General features: G+C 35.3%; 1 protein-coding gene across 3 annotated transcripts in view; it reads left to right on the top strand.

Moving 5' to 3' along the window:
* The first annotated feature begins 4,127 nt into the window (after positions 1-4,127).
* Positions 4,128-17,967, top strand: part of cnksr1 (connector enhancer of kinase suppressor of Ras 1) — a 57,286-nt gene continuing 43,446 nt past the window's right edge. For 2 of the 3 annotated variants that reach the window (XM_073826767.1, XM_073826765.1), the window contains exons 1-4: positions 4,129-4,316; positions 10,751-10,908; positions 13,246-13,448; positions 13,555-13,639. In XM_073826767.1, coding sequence (XP_073682868.1) covers positions 4,265-4,316; positions 10,751-10,908; positions 13,246-13,448; positions 13,555-13,639 — 498 coding nt within the window. In that variant the 5' untranslated portion in view covers positions 4,129-4,264. Of the gene's footprint in view, positions 4,317-10,750; positions 10,909-13,245; positions 13,449-13,554; positions 13,640-17,967 lie in introns of all 3 variants that reach the window. The other variant, XM_073826766.1, reaches the window with a different exon arrangement.

Genomic DNA, 17,967 nt, shown 5'->3' with positions numbered 1-17,967 from the left:
CCTTGCAAAATTGAACGGAGAAGGAGGGGGGGCCCCGCAGTAAAAAAAAGGTTGGGAAACCCTGCTCTAAGTTTATGCAACATTCAGCGGTTGTGATGTTTAAAGTTTTATGGGATTATTTGCCTAAAATTTCCCTAAATGTTTTATATGGTTATTTTTTTTATTTGTTATCTTATCTTATTTATTTGTTTTTATTGCACTTTAATTTGTAAAGTTGTTTCCTCAAATAAAAACAACCAGGTTGAGAATTATATCCCCTTGGTTTTTTTTTAATAACACTAGAATCCCCCACCCAGCACTGCTGTTCAAAAAAAAAAAAAAAATACTCACTAAATTTTACTCAGAGTAAAATTTTAAATGAGTTACTTTTTACTTTTACTTGAGTAGATTTTTTGACCAGTACTTTTACTTGTACTTAAGTAAAATTTAATTGAAGTAACAGTACTTTTACTTGAGTAGCATATTTTATTACTCTTTCCACCTCTTCATATGAGTCTCTCAGTTGTCCTCAGCATGAAAAGATGGATCTCAAAATCATACTGTTATTGTTGGAAAGGTTTCAAATACACAAAAATGCTAAAAACTGAAGAATTTCTGGGACCTGAAGGATTTCTCTGTAGAACAGTGGGCAGTTTAACTGTTCAGAACAAACAAGGGACTCATGAACAACTATAACTAAACAAAAAAGCTGTCCACAGCTGGACAACACAGTATTACGAATTAAGTGTATGTAAACTTTTGTAAATTAAGTTCCTGCGGACTATATGTAAACTTTTCTGTGAAATATCTTATTCAGGTCAGTACTAAATAAAAAAATAACATCCCTCTTATTTTGGTAAAATAATTAACATTTTGCAGATTCTGAAAGGTGTATGTAAACTTTTTACTTTAACTGTAGATGTAAAGGTTTGAAGGGCTTTGTTGAGTGTATGTTTAATGTGAGATCAAAAAATGGATGCTACCTCGAATTAAGTTGTGTTGTGTTTCGTGTGTGTGTGTGTGAGAGAGAGAGAGAGAGAGAGAGAGACAGAGAGAGATTTTTTAAATTTAAAATACTATATTGGCATCAGAAATATACAGTGTAACAACAGCAATAGCAATAAAACAGTTTAAGTGGTAAATAAAGCATAAAATAAATATAATAAATAAAAAGGCAAAAACAGAAAAGGAGACACTGTGCTCACTACTATGTTATGGCGAGTTTCCAGTTCATTCATCACTCTGGAAATGGACTGTCAAGTTGAGCACATTGCATTCTAAATATGTTATTTCAGCTAGAGAGGCAGAAGTGAGGTCTGGAAAAGCAATGAGTCTCCCAAATCCAAAATATCCTCATCCTCACCAACATTTTGTGCACCACCAGCCATCTTGTGCATTAAACATATTTTGCATGCAAAACACACAAAACAGTTGCTTTTAAATGTTATGCAAAACCAGAACTGCCTAAGTACCTTACAGCCCATTTGAATACATTAATGTAAATTAAAATGAAAGAGAGTAAGAGGGAGAATGTGCTCGATTTGTTGCAAAGATGCATTTCTTGTGCCATCACAAAGTTTATCAGTGTCCTCACAGTGTCTTTCTGCCAGGTGTGAATTCATATGCTTCTGCGTTGCATAATTAGTCTTTTCTTAGCAGCCAACTTGAGAAAAATAACCAGCAAACACTAATTATGAAAAACAGATTGGATCAGGCCCTGTTAGAAGTCAACATCTAAATGAAAGCATGCATCAATGATGTTGTTTACTCAAGAGAAGCAGAGCGATTAAAGGCATTAAAACAAATATATTTGAATTTGAATAATTAGCATAGTTGTTTAATATTTAAGATTAGGAGTGGAATTCTGGACAATCTGACATTATGTGAATATAGATTTGGTGAGTGTACTAGTGTACTGGCAAAACAGCGATTCTCATTGCTTACATTTACAAATGTCAACATGAAGAACCCGATGTGCTCAGACACGCAAAATACTGAATGGTATTTGGCTATTTTCTTGCAGCTCAAGAGGGAGGAAAGCCTCAGGGACTCTGGGCTAGATTTATACTTAAGTTAAAATGAGATCTGAAAACCAATACACAGTGTAAAACTAGGCCAAGGGTCAATTTCAAACAAATGTGGTACTAAATAAATGTTAAATTAAAACATTCATTTCACTGCAATAATCGCGTCAAATTGCTTTCAACGCAGCATTGCAGAAAATCACGAAGGTGATGTTCATAATATCTTCATGCCTTTATAGTGGCATTTAGCAGATTAGAGCTGGGCGATAATATAGTTTACATTACAAACAAAAAAAAGTATAGAGATTTGAGGTTTGCTGATAAAGCTGGATATAACATAGTGGGTTTGGACTTATGTCATGGTTTGGTCAGTTACCCACATATTGGAAATACTTGAATGTAAGCATAGATTGCACAGATAATGTACTACTAAATATGTTGTTCTGCTAATTTATGTTGTCTAAACCACGGAAAAAATGTGTGGAAGCTGCTAAATCGTATAGAGAAGGATTTAGGAAGCAGGAAAGGGCACAACATTCTGACCAACTAAGGTTAACAAGATACGTACAAGCATTATTAATTAAGATATTAGCCTAATATTTTACCTACCTGACCGGAAATGATAAGATAAAACATGAATGTTGTTAAGATTTTTGCCCTGAAAAACCTGGTTTGGCCATACACAAATGCCTTTTGTTCCTCAGTTTTTTGCACTCTTCCCGTTTGTTTGTTATAAGTTTTGGCAGTCTACTCCAAATGTTTTAGTATAGCCAAAAACATTACAAAAATTGACCATTTTCAGCAGCAATAATCCGCAAAATATGCGAGTTTCTTCGGTTTCATGGTATTGTTTACGTTCAGTGCTGCTGTGCCAAATACAGCAGATTAATGAGGCATCGTGAAAACACTCTATAGACCTCATGGCATTAATACAAACATTTTGCCAGTATATAAAAGTGACAGCGAAAAGAAAGTTTAGACCGTTTGATAACACTGTTTTCCTCACGAATTTTTAGTAGCGTCCGGTTGAGAACAAAGGATTTTGAATATATTCCAGGTCAGGTCGTCTCTGCGCACACAGTGCCGTCATAACTCAGTACAACTATTATCAAAGAGTTCAAGAGCTTCAAGGATACATTTCATAAGGCCACTCAATGCTCGGCCGCCTCTATGCTCCACAATAGAATGCAAATCAAATCATACACTTGCTTTGCTTTTGAAGCGGCTGCTCTTTTATGTTGCACTATCATCTAATCCATATCCGTATGTTCTGAATCATATGGCTTCTGCGATATTGCCTTATTGCTCACGCATCTAAAACTATAGAGAGAAGCACTCTGTTTACAATATGTATGGGAGGAATGAATTATAGAGCTCAATGAAGCCAAGACTGCATGGTGCTTTTGAGACATGTTTTATCAGGTTTAAACAATAGATAATAGAACTTGTTTAAAAAAATAAAAAATGATTTGCGTTCACACACATAACACTTAAACAATGCATCAATCACACATACAGTAGGAGGCGCTAGATTGCAGTACAATTCTCTGCTGAATAAATTAAAAAATAAATATACACACATAAAAAACAGCTTAATGGTTTGATAATTTTTGCTTGTCTCTTAAAAACCCTAAACCCAAACCCCATATTAAACTAGACCAGGCTGGGAGACCAGCTAAAACCATCAAATACTTCAAGGCTGGATTATATGATAAATTAATGACATGTTTTTAAAGAAGTCTTCTGCTCACCAAGCCTGCATTTATTTAAACCAAAGTACAGCAAAAGCAGTACAAATTGAAATATTTCACTATTTAAAATAACTGTTTTCTATTTGAGTAATTTATTCCTGTGATTTCAAAGCTGAATATTTAGCATGATTACTCCAGTCACATGATCATTAAGAAATCATTGTAATATTCTGATTTGCTGTTCCAAATTTTTTTTATTAAGACTAGGACTAAACGAAGACCTTGAAGGGTTAAATATGCTGATCAAAACACTGTTACGGTTTGCTGGGAGGGAGTCAGGCAAACCGAGAAAACTGATTTGGTCTCGGGACACTGAATTGCCTTTATGAGCGAGTTTCATGAACCCCTCCCTGCAAACCGAGACAGGCGCAGTGCACTCGGACAACAGCGCCGCACACCATTGGCTGAGAGCGCAGCTTTACCTGTAGGAAGGTGTGCCAAGCAGACAGCAGGATGAACTTTTCTTTGCTCTGATCCACTTCGGGGATTTGAATTCATGCTCCTGAGATTATGGAGCCCGTAACGTCTTGGAGCGACGAGAGAGTCGCCGAGTGGCTCAAAGGTAACGGGTGTGCCTATGTTAGTGTGTCTGTGATTTTGTGCGACCGACAGGTGACTTTATGTAAGTCGATATAGAGATATGGCCGAATTAAACAGGAACAACACAAATCCCTAAGGAGCGGGAAGGTGTTTGTGGAATGAGGAAGCGCCTTTTAGTTTGTTGATAAACTCTAGCGCGAAACCAGCTTACAGCTGGTCAATACAAACGCGGTTTAACTTAACAAACAGTCTTGTATTGATACGTCTTTCCTCATTATGCAAAGCGATAAAATCTGCTGCTGTCATTCTCTGTGCGAGTCCAGACTGGCCCACATCGCTGACTATATGCGCATGTCTCTATTCCTCACACTCATTTCTGTGGTTTCACTTTAACACTTATTTGTTTTATACTTTAAAATAGTGTTCATGTCGCTTTGTGTTACAATTGTAGTTACATTAGTACTGTAGTATTGCGTAATACTAGTGAACATAATAGGCTACTTTGGTTAGTTGTTATTTTGTGCAGTTTATGTATTGATATAATGTTTTGCATAAGTTTGTATTTATTTAATCCAAAATACAGCAAAAAAAACAGTACAATTTTGAAATATTTTTACTATTTAAAATAACTGTTTATTTGAATATATATTTCGAAATGTAATTTATCATTACTCCAGTCACATGATCATTCAGAGACTAGTCTAATATTATGATTTGCTGCTCAAAAACATTTATTATTATTATTATGTTGAAAACAGCTGAGTAAAACATTTTCAGGTTTCTTTGATGAATAGAAAGTTCAGAAAAACAGCATTTATTTACTTTATCATCACTTTTTATCAATTTAAACCATCCTTGCTAAATGAAAATATACATTTTTATAATTTCCTTCCAAAAAAAACAAAAACAATGCTGACTTTTTACTCCAGTGAATATTTATTTGTAGATTTGTCTACTGAATAATTTTGCCCAGAAAAAAAAGAAATACTGTTTATTGAACATATAGTGTCATTTATGACAATGTCCCCAACAGTGGGGCATGTTGTCACAATTCATCATGCCGTTACACAAGACTTTCAACAAACTTTAAATGTGACCCTGGACCACAAAACCAGTCATAAGGGTCAATTTTTCAAAACCGAGATTTATACATCTTCTGAAAGCTGAATAAATAAGCTTTCCATTGGTATATGATTTGGACAACAGGACAAAATTTAGCCGAGATACAACTATTTGAAAATCTGTAATCTGAGGGTGCAAAAACGAAATATCTAAATATTGAGAAAATCACCCTTGAAACTTTACATATATTTACGGTAGGAAATTTACAAAATATCTTCATGGAACATGATCTTTACTTAATATCCTAATAATGAGAAAAATCAATAATTTTGACCCATACAATGTATTGTTGGCTATTGCTACAAATATACAGACTTTTGAGTGGTTTTGTGGTCCAGGGTCACAAAAGGTTTTAAATACAAAACAGCTTATGAAACTGTTTAATAATACAATATTATAAGCAGTTTAATTATAAACCTTATTATTCATTTATAACATCCCCACCCAAAATGTTTGTGTTTTTCTTAAAACTTCCAAGATATTTATCCTACTTTTGTAATTTAGCAGTTTCACACAGTTGGACAAGGCAATGGAATTACACACTTCAGTTCTTTCATAATATTAAAGCTTCTTGCTTTTTTCCTAAAATAAGTTTTGGTAACACACATATTCGCTATTAACTAAGAGCTCCTAATTTGCTGCATACTGACAGAAAGTAAGGTAGTTGTTGTAGTATGTTTAGGTAGGGTTAAGGGATCTAGAATATGGTCATGTATAATAAGGAATTTATATGCTTTGTAAGTACTAATAAACAGCCAATATGCTAGTAGACCAGTTTGGAGTAGACGTTACAGTTACAGTATGTCACTTGCAGCTGTGTGCACATTGTGGCAGAAAAACACTGGTAACAAGTGGAGGGAAACGGGTAAAATCCATGGAATAAGAGAAACATGTATTGTTGTGTCTTTGGATGCAAGAATCGGAATGCAATGTATATGACATATATATGTAATAAACAGTTATTAATAGTGAATAGTGAACAGATTTTAAAACACTGGGCATCATAGACTTTGTAATAACCACAGAGGAAAAACTAGCTGCCACTAAACAACTGAAGTTCATAGTACCAAAAAATCCTTCTGATGACAGCAAACTCATGCATAGATATGTGTGCACTGTTGCTAATAGACGTGGGACAAATGAAAACAATATGTGTTCTAAAATTGAAAATATCAAACATGTATGATATCCTCAGACTGGATAGAATCCAAGTATATTTAGGGAAAATCAGAGCACTTGTCATAGTGTATTCCAGCCTTAAAAAGACATTAACATGAATTTTCCTAGTCTTTGAGTTCAAAGAAACAATTAGTTGTTTAACACTTTATATACCGTAAAATACAAGCATAATGAACTCATAACGACAATATTAGAATGTGCATTATGAATGTGGACTAATTATGTGTTTGTAGTTTTAGGTAAATTCAGTTTAAGCCCTAAACTTATTAGACTGTGATAGAAGCAAAGCGCTCCTTTATCTCCCTTGTTTGTTTTTTTACAAATGTTGGAAATTGTTGAATCTTGGGATCATTTGGGTCCTCAGTTTATGAGCTCTCTAAAGGCAGAATAAAGTATCAAAACCAAATGTGATAACAAAGCCTTGTATTCCCTGCTATTAAACTGCACTTTATATGGGGTTTAATAAAAAACAATTATGGTAAAACACTGTGTGTATCTTATGAATCTAGACTAGAGAATAGTCTCCGACAGTTATGAAATCTTTTGTCTGTGGATGTTGTTACGTAAAAATCTTACACAAAGGAATTTTCTTCAGGGCCCGAAATCTTTGTGTTTCACCAGCTTAGAGAAATAAGCTTAAATCCTCAGTGTTCATCTAGTTCATTTCAAAATTAACAACAGAAACTAGTGACACATCAGGGTTCTAAAGTGCTTTTTCCTAAAGTAAACACAGCAGGTGTGTGTTTTAACATGACTTTTAACAACAGCTGGCTGCACAACTTCAGCATGACCCAGATGCCTCCTGGGCACCTTCTTCATGCTAGGCCACTCATTTCCTTCCATTATAATGGATCTATAGAAATAGTTTTCGTACAGTATGCATGTGTGGAGTGATGATCAGTGGGGTCGTATTTGAGCTCCTCATATACTGTAGCTGTTTCCTTTCATTCATAATTTGTTAGTTTCTTTCTCTTTCTAACTACTCACTGACATATTTTTTCTTTTTGTATTTTATTTGGGTCAAAGATCATTTTCATTAATTGCAATTTTTAAATGCACCCAAATTTTAGGGTTGTTTTGTTTTAATGATTATGAAAGAAGTCACTTATGCTCACTAAGGTGGCTTTTATTTGACCAAAAATGCTAGAAATAATAAAAAAAAATTATTGCAATTTAAAAGAACTGTTTTCTGTTTTAATATACAGTGGTGTGAAAAAGTGTTGCCCCCCTTCCTGATTTTTTACTTTTTTGCATATTAATCAAAGATTACACAAGTAAACACAACATGCAGTTTTTGAATTAAGTTTTTTTATTATGAAGGGAAAACAAAATCCAAACCCACATGGCCCTGTGTGAAAAAGTGTTTGCCCCCTAAATTTAACTGGTTGGGGCACGCTTAGCAGCAACAACTGCAGTCAAGCGTTTGCGATAACTTGCAATGAGTCTGTTACAGCGCTGTGCAGGAATTTTGGCCCACTCATCTTGGCAGAATTGTTGTAATTCAGCCACACTGAAGGGTTTGAGCATGAACCGCCTTTTTAAGGGCATGTCACAGCATCTCAATAGGATTCAGGTGAGGATTTTGACTAGGCCACTCCAAAGTCTTCATTTGTTTTTCTACAGCCATTCAGAGGTGGATTTGCTGGTGTGTTTTGGATCATTGTCCTGCTGCAGAACCCAAGTTCACTTCAGCTTGAGGTCACGAACAGATGACCTGACATTGTCCTTCAGGATTTTTTGGTAGACAGCAAAATTCATGGTTCCATTTATCACAGCAAGTCTTCCAGGTCCAGAAGCAGCAAAACAGCCCCAGACCATCACACTACCACCACCACATTTTACTGTTGGTATGATGTTCTTTTTCTGAAATGCTGTGTTACTTTTACACCAGATGTAATGGGACTAGAGTGTGGATCGGGCCGCATTTTTCTGTCCGAGCCCGGCCCGCGTCCGACAGAGCAGTAACCGAGCCCGACCCGAACCCGACAGGCATTAAGATATTTATGTCCGAGCCCGATCCCAGCCCGACACAGTTAAAATCTTTTTTTTTTTTTCTCATACTAATGACACATGCACTTTTTTGTGTGGAAAGCCCGCTTTTATTAAGCAACTGTAGGAAGGCGTTCGGAAATGTCAACAGATGAGTGCATCAGTGCACACGGGGCAAAAAGCGCTGTTATAACACAGGCGCACTATCGCGCTGATGTAACCGAGCCCGACCCGAACCCGAGCATCCTTTCTAAATATCTGTCCGAACCCGGCCCCGCCCGTCGGGTTCCGTCGGGTACTGTCGGGCTCGGGTATCCATCCTCTAAATGGGACACACACCTTCCAAAAAATTCAACTTTTGTCTCATCAGTCCACAGAGTATTTTCCCAAAAGTCTTGGGGATCATCAAGATGTGTTCTGGCAAAACTGAGACGAGCCTTTATGTTCTTTTTGCTCAGCAGCGGTTTTCGTCTTGGAACTCTGCCATGCAGGCCATTTTTGCCCAGTCTCTTTCTTATGGTGTAGTCATCAACACTGACCTTAACTGAGGCAAGAGAGGCCCACAGTTCTTTAGATGTTGTTGTGGGGTCTTTTGTGACCTCTTGGATGAGTCGTAGCTGCGCTCTTGGGGTAATTTTGGTCGACCGGCCACTCCTAGGAAGGTTCACCACTGTTCCATGTTTTAATGGATAATGGCTCTCACTGTGGTTCGCTGGAGTCTCAAAGCTTTAGAAATGGCTTTATAACCTTTTCCAGACTGATAGATCTCAATTACTTTTTCACATTTGTTCCTGAATTTCTTTGGATCTCAACATGATGTGTAGCTTTTGAGGATCTTTTGGTCTACTTCATTTTGTCAGGCAGGTCCTATTTAAGTGATTTCTTGACTGCGAACAGGTGTGGCAGTAATCAGGCCGGGGGGGGGGGGGGGTGGCTAGAGAAACTGAACTCAGGTGTGATAAACCACATTTATGTTTTTAACAGGGGGGGAACACTTTTTCACACAGGGCCATGTGGGTTTGGGTTTTTTTTCCCTTCATAAAAAAACCCTTCATTTAAAAACTGCATGTTATGTTTACTTGTGTTATCTTTGAGTAATATTTAAATTAGTTTGATGATCTGAAACATTAAAGTGTGACAAACATGCCAAAAAATCATTAAGGGGGCCAACACTTTTTCACACCACTGTATTTTGAAATGTACTTTATTCTTGTGATGGCAAAGCTGAATTTTCAGTAGCCATTACCCCAGTCTTCAGTGTCAACATGATCCTTCAGAAATCATAATATGCTGATTTGGTGTTTAAGATCTACAGTCAAACCAAAATTTAATTAGACACCTTCAACATTTCTCACATTATCACAGTTTATTGCTTACCATTTTTAGAAAATGCTAATAAAATATGACAAGAACTCAAGAGTTAAACTGTATCAGAACAAATTCATCTTAATAATGTCAGATCTGATAGAAAGGTATGTAATGAATTACAATCAATCAAAAATTCTGACAACTGTTAGTATGACAATATTTACACAACTATCAATACTTTGTTGACCAATTACCAAGCAAAGCTTAATTTTGTTCAGTCTGTGGTGTAAAAAAGTTGCATTAGAAATTAAAGGAAAAACACTTTAGCAAAATATGGTCAGGTCAAAGTGTCTGAATAATACTTTTTGGTCCCATTTTTGTATTCGTTTTACTGGTAGTCCACTGTATGAAGATGTTTTGGATATAAGATGTCACAGTTTACTTTATTTTGCTATCCTCACTTACATAAATGAACTATAGTGTCCTTCACCCACTAGTAAAACAATATCAAAAATGATATCTGGTGTCTGAATAATTTTTGCTTTGACTGTATTTCTCATTATTATCAATGTTGAAAACATATTTTTAGAAAATGAAATGAATGAAATAAAATGTTCAAAGGAAAACTTTTGCAATTATATAAAAGTCTTTTGTTTTTGATGACTTGAATGCTCATAATGATCCCACACTTTCAATGGTAGTGTATATATAATAATATTTATATTATTATAGTAATATTTATTGTAATAATATTTATATTTTACATTCTTATCATCTGTTACTATTCACTATTCATGAACTAAATGTTTTTATTACTTATATTTGATGTTGTAATATTTCTCTGTGTGTGTTTGTCAGGTCTGGATGCTCCTCTACAGCAGTACTCGTTCTCCGAATGGCATCTCTCTGGCTCAGATCTGCTTCATCTTTCATCTTCCAGACTGGAGAAACTCGGAGTGCATAAAATCGGACATCAGGAGCTTATTTTGGAAGCTGTGGAAAAACTCTGTGCTTTGGTAAGACCATTGTATGTGTGTGTGCATTAATCTTTGTGAGGTCACAACATCTAAAAATGCTCCCAGTAGAATAAATAAATCCAAATGATACCAAGGGGTGTGTTTAACACTAAATTTAGTCTGTTTATTAATAGCTTCTATTTGGAACAACAGATTTGAATGGGGTTATAAAGAGGATAAAGTTGTATTTGAGTGTGTGATTTGTGAATACAGGGTGTATTTGTATTCGTAATAATCCTTTTGTTATTTCATAATCTAATATTAAGTATTTCTGTATGAGTGTTTGTTAGCATTAGTGTTTTTTATATGCCTGTCTGCTACCCGTATTAGACCCTCTGTTCTAGAGGTGAAAATGCTGTAGGACTTAAATCTGTCACTATCATTATTTAAAGCATTATAGCATCAGTCTGTGACTGAACTGCTTTGTATTCCATCTCTCTTTCTCTCTGTCTGTGAAATTCATTACATCTGAGAGAGTTGCTCACCCTGCTGACTTTAGCTGTATTCTCAGAGGCCTGCAACACTAACAAATCTCAGGGAACATTCTTCCATAAGTGTCTGGCCTATTTTTTGAAACAGTTTCCACTTTCATGTTTGTCTTGAGTCATCTCAGCTGTGTATTATCATGGATTTATAGCATACATTGCGTGCAGTTTCAAGAGATAAATAGTACAGTCGTTTCACTTCATTTTCAGATCATAAATGTGTTGATTGTTGGCTCGTACACTGAGGCTTCCCCCGAGCTGACAGTGGATGTGCTTCATGTGCTGTAAATGTTTTGCCCGCTGGGAGGATTAATGTTGACCTGTTGGTGCCAGGACTCCCTGTGTGTGTTGTAACAGCACATTCAGGCTTAACCGCTCCTGCTTTGCAGGAGGAATAATAATTTTTTTATTAATTTAGGAAACCTGAAATTTACAAGGCATGGAGCTAAGGTCAATCAGGACTTGGAGGCATATGTGGACATTAGTTATGCTGAGGTTGAGAGTGTGTTTGTAGGATAGGACAAGGAAACATGCCAAATCTTTCAGAGTAGGATTAAAGGTACATATTAAGTGGAAAAAAATAGGCATAAATATTGTACATTCTATCACAGAAGTCATTATAGTTAGGTAAACTTTCATAGTGGTGTACGGAAACTAAAACAAATGTCATTTTTGAGTTCACATTTTTAGCAACAGCAGTGGAAAAAATCCACAATAGCATTTCTGTGATTTTTCAAAAGATGAAAAAAATATTGAGAGATTGATTATGTTGATCAGAAGAGGGAAAGAGATGATTTCTGTAATTTAATGCTAGGTAGCATTAAGAAAGTATAGTCTACTACCAATCAAAAGTTTTTTATTCCTATGATCAAACCTAAATTTTCAGCATCATTTCTGCAGTCTTCAGCGTCACATGATCCTTCAGAATTCATTCTAATATGCTGATTTGCTGTTCAAGACACATTTTTTATTAATATTATTATTTAAAACATTTGAGTACATTTTTTTCACGATTCTTTGATGAATAGAACGATCAAAAGATCAGCTTTAATTTATAATGCAAAGCTTTTGTATTATTATACCATAAAGCTTGGAGTCAGTATAATATTTTTTTGGGGGGGTGGAGAGGGAGGTGGGGTAATTATCGATATTATTATCATAATAATTTACCTAGGATTTAAATTTTTTTGCTGTACATTGGATCAAATGAATGCAGGCTTGATGAGAGATTTCTCCAAAAAACTTTAAAAAATCTTATTGTTCAAAAACTTTTGACTGGTAGTGTTTCAACAACAACACCTAAAAAATGTATTTAACATTGATAATAAAAAAAACGGTATCTTGTGCACAAAATAAGTGTATTTGAATGATTTCTGAAGAAACATGTGACACTGAAGACTGGAGTAATGATGCTAAAAATTCAGCTTTGAAATCGCAGAAATAATTCAAATTCTTAAATGTATTTAAATAGAACACAGCTTTAAATTTTACTGTTTTTGCTGTCACTGCTGTTTTTGGATAAAAAAAAATGCAGGCTTTGTGAGGAGAACAGATTTCTTCTTTTAGTGTACATGGAATTTTTAAAAATAACAATATTAAAAAACTTTGCTAGATTTCCAATGTTGGAAATGAACTATGGAAATGCATCATCACAGTCTGTGAATAGGGTCTGTTCTTTTTCTGTGTAAACATTAGATGGGTGTGACCTTGTAAAATGAAAAGTAGATTAACTTTTAAAAACACATCTCTGTACCTTGCAGTTTTTTTTTTTTAAATTTCCCTTTAAATGGAAAAACCATTCTGAACACCATTGTGAATGGCACCTAACATATTCTTTCTTGTGTCTGCGCAGACATACAGTGTTGGGGGTGACAATCTGCGCAGTTTGACAGAGAAACTGCGTGCAGTAGCTCATACTCTGCAGATGAGCATACAGGGCAGATGGCGCGTCAATACCAGTGACGGACAAAACGCCACCAAACTGTCACAACAGGTGCTGCAGGCAGTGGTGGACGTGGTTACAGCATCCAATGGACTTGTGTCTTTGCTCAACAGGTGAGATCTGAATGGTTACCTGCGTGTGTTTATATACAGGCTGTGAATTTTTTACATAGAGTGGTGTTTTGCTTATTCTCAGTCATAACGTATATGTCTGTTACAGGTATCAGTTTGCACAGCAGACTGGATATGCAGCAAATGAGAAAGTTGCCACTTTCTGTAAAGATCTGGACATTACAGTGCATAAGGTAAGTGTGTTCTTATTGCAGTGTTTTAAAAAGAGATTTTACTCAAAAAATGTTTTGCTCCCCTCATGGTTGCAGAGTATTTAAAGGGATAGTTCACCCAAAAATGAAAATGACCCTATGATTTATTCACCCTCAAGCCATCCTAGGTGTATGTGACTTTCCGCTTTCAGATAAATACAATTGGAGTTATATTAAAAAAATGTCTTTCCAAGCTTCAAAGCTTTTAAAATGGCAGTGAATGGCTGTTGAGATTTTGAAGCCTAATAAAGTGCATCCATCTGTCATAAAAAGTACTTCACATGGCTATGGGGACTAATTAAGTTCTTCTGCAGTGAATTGATGCATTAGTGTAAGAAAAAAGAAAAAATCCATATTTAAAACTTTAGCTGTTGTACACGCGTTCACTAGAAAGTGTTGTTCCAGTGGATGACGTAGGACGTAGACATAGCGTGAGCTCCGGTAAGAATATGCCAGTCTCGTGAGAACGTGGTTTTGTTTACAGCAAAGGAAAACCAGTCTCCTCTTGGCTTATATCGAAATCCTCCGACATTTTTCTTTATGAAAAGCTAGAGATTATGGTTTCTAAAATTTTAAATATGGGTATTTTTCTTGCACAAACAAATCTATTCACTTCTGAAGGCCCTATTATTCCCTCCGGAGCCATGTGGAGCACTTTTTATGACGGATAGATGCACTTTATTTTGCTTCAAAACCTCAACACCCATTCACTGCTATTATAAAGCTTGGAATAGCTGTTTTCTTTTTAAATTAGAAAGTCATATACACCTAGGATAGCTTGAGGGTGAGTATATCTTACAATTCTGCCTTTATAACTCATAATTGCAAGTTTATATCACACAATTCTGAGGAAAAATCTGAATTGTGAGTTTATATCTCGCAATTTTGCCTGTATAACTCGCAATTGTGAGTTTATATCCCGCAATTCTGACTTTATAACTCACAATTGCAAGTTTAAATCACACAATTCTAATGAAAAAAGTCAGAATTGTGAGTTTATATCTCACAATTTTGGCTGTATAACTCGCAATTGCGAGTTTAAATCACACAATTCTAATAAAAAAAGTCAGAATTGTGAGTTTATATCTCACAATTTGGGCTGTATAACTCGCAATTGTGAGTTTGTATCCCGCAATTCTGACTTTATAACTCACAATTGCAAGTTTAAATCACACAATTCAAATGAAAAAGTCAGAATTGTGAGTTTATATCTCACAATTTTGGCTGTATAACTCGCAATTGTGAGTTTATATATTACAATTCTGACTTTATTACTCACAATTGCAAGTTTATATCACACAATTCTGAGGAAAAATCAGAATTGTGAGTTTATATCTTGCAATTTTGCCTGTATTACTCGCAATTGTGAGTTTATATCCCACAATTCTGACGATATATCTTGCAATTCTGACTTTATTACATTTGTGTCATGCAATTATGAGAAAAAAAAGTCTGAAACCTTAAAAACATCAACACCAATTCACTGCCATTATAAAGCCTGGAAAAGCCAGGATATATTTTTTTTAAATATAATTCTGATTGTATTCTTCTGGAAGTAGAAAGTCATATACACCTAGGATGGCTTGAGAGTGAGTAAATCATGGGGTAATTTTCATTTTTGAGAGAACTATCCCTTAAAGTTGCTCTAATAATAACTTTGTGTGAATAACAAACTGAAATAGAAAGGGGTCATGACATGAGTAATACATTCGCCTTTTGAGATATAAGACGTCATGCTGATGTTTCATGCTGTAGTGGCTGACGTGATCAAGGTCAGATAGAGGTTCTGGTGATTTTTAAATTTGTCCATACTGCCTATTTTGAGATGCATGTTGCATGCTCTCCAAAAATGGCTTTGTTTGTTTGTTCTACGCCTGATACAAACACACTGTAATGCTGGCAAACACATGGTTTTCATTACACATATTCACTGGACTCAAGAGGGCTAAGGCTGTCCGAGAGAGAGGGAGTGAAAGGGGGAGAGAGGGAGAGGGGCGGGCATTAAAAGTCAGACTATGAGAACTGAAATACGTTTCGGTCGTGTGTTATTCACCTGTGGTGAGCGTACAAGAGAGAAGGTCACATGATATTCACTTTGTCAGAAGAGTATCTGTCATCTGGATCTGGAACAGCAGGGTTTGTTTTTCCATCTATTGGCTATTTTATACTTGAATAAGTTGTGATTGCTTATTTTCTCTCTCTCTCTCTCTACCATTGATTTATTAATTTGACATACCTTTACCTAGAAAGCTAACATTCGCCTTTACTTGGGTGCAAACAAACACATACTCACACATACTAGTGATAAAACATGTTGACTCACAGTGTTGTTAGAAACCAGATAGCATCTATTTCAAGATTTGTGTTTGCTTTATCATTCGAAAGGCATCTGAACCATTTGTTTAATGTTTCTTGCAGAGTTGTTGTTCGCTTTAAAGTTTTCAATGACTTTTTGGTGCTGTTTATGTATGCAGAGAGGGAAATAACAAGAAAGGGTTTGAATCGTTGATGATGTGACTCAGTCTTCCACTCTAAGACCAAACAGCATTGCTAAAGAGGGGAAGGAAAGTGTGGAAATGAGAAAAAAGCTAAGTGTTTCTGTGCGTGTATGGAGAAACAATGTGCAATGTGCACACTAAGAATGTTGACACTTGATGCTATCACCTCCTTTCTGTCGGTTGTCACACACACAAACACAGTAAATCACTATAGTTGTTCTCTCTCCCTTTCTGCTTTGCCACCGAGTTCGTTTTCCTATAGCTGATGGCATCTTTTCCAATTTAAATGCATTGTTTGTATACTTCCTGTTTACACTACAAAGAGTATTGTGTGTCATGAGTGCAAATGCTTTTTTGTGCAGCAATCAGGCTCTTTTCAAATAAGAATGGCAGTAAGAAAGTAGTTAATGTACAAACTGAAAGCTGTTCTGGATCACCGATCCTTACATAATCATTTATACGTACAATGGGGTCCAAAAGTCTAAGACCACCAGTGAAAATACTAATGTTACTGTAATGTTAATGTTTCTGTTCAAAAGTTTGTGGTTAGTAATTAAAAAAATACATTTGAAACAAGTCTCTTATACTCACCCAGACTGCATTTATTTGATCCAAAATAGAGTAAAAACAGTAATATTGTTTTTAGTAATTATTACTAAAAAAGTATTACTGTTTTCAATTCTAATATATTTTATATGTAATTTTTTCCTGCAATTGTAAAGCTGAATTTTCAGCAGCTATTTACTCAAGTCTAGTCAGTGTCACTTGGTCCTTTAGAAATCATTCTAAATATGTTGATTTGCTGTAAAGAAGTCAATTTCTGCCACTGAAAAAAACATTGAATTGCAGCTTTTTGTCTCATAATTGCGAGTTTGTTTCTCGGATACTGATGTTTTTTTCTCAGAATTGTAAGATATAAACTCATTGTGAGTTATAAAGTCAGAATTGCTAGATATAAAGTCAGAGATATAAACCTTTTATGGATATAATCATTTTTCTGAGAATTGCATGTTTGTAGCTCACATCTCTTTATATCACAAATCTGAGGAAAAAAGTCGGAATGGCGAGTTCATATCTCAAATTCAGAGAATATATCTCTCACAAACCTAAATAAGTGTATGTCTCACAATTATGACTTTTTTCACAGAATTGCGAGTTTATATCTCACAATTTTGAGGATAAAAGTCAGAATTGCGTGTTTGTATTTCACAATTTTGGCTGTATAACTTGCAATTGCAAGTTTATATCCCACATTTCTTTATATCTTGCAAGTCTGACTTTTTAACTCACAGTTGCAAGTTTATATTTCACAATTCTGACTTTATAACTTGCAATTACTAGTTTGTGTCACGTAATTCTGAGAAAAAAATTCTGACAATATATATCTCACAATTGCGAGATATAAACTTTTTATGGATATAATCTTTTTTCTGAGAATTGCATGTTTGTATCTCACATTTCTGTCTTTATAACTCACAATTGCAAGTTTATATCACACAATTCTGAGGAAAAAAGTCAGAATTGCAAGTTCATATCTCGCAATTTCGGCTGCATAACTCACAATTGCGAGTTTATATCCCGCAATTCTGACTTTGTAACTCGCAGTTGCGAGTTTATATCACAATTCGGAGGGAAAAAGTCAGAATTGCGAGTTTATATCTCACAATTTTGGCTGTATAACTCACAATTGTGTTTATATCCTGCAATTCTGACTTTATAACTTGCAATTGCAATTCTGAGAAAAAAATTCTGAGAATATATATCTCACAAACCTGAATAAGTTTATGTCTCGCATTTATGACTTTTTTTCAC

The sequence above is a fragment of the Garra rufa genome, chromosome 21, assembly GCF_049309525.1.
Source record: "Garra rufa chromosome 21, GarRuf1.0, whole genome shotgun sequence".
In the NCBI taxonomy this organism is placed as follows: domain Eukaryota; kingdom Metazoa; phylum Chordata; class Actinopteri; order Cypriniformes; family Cyprinidae; genus Garra; species Garra rufa.
Note: the sequence above shows the minus strand (reverse complement) of the source record. Positions and strands in the feature narration are given on the sequence as shown.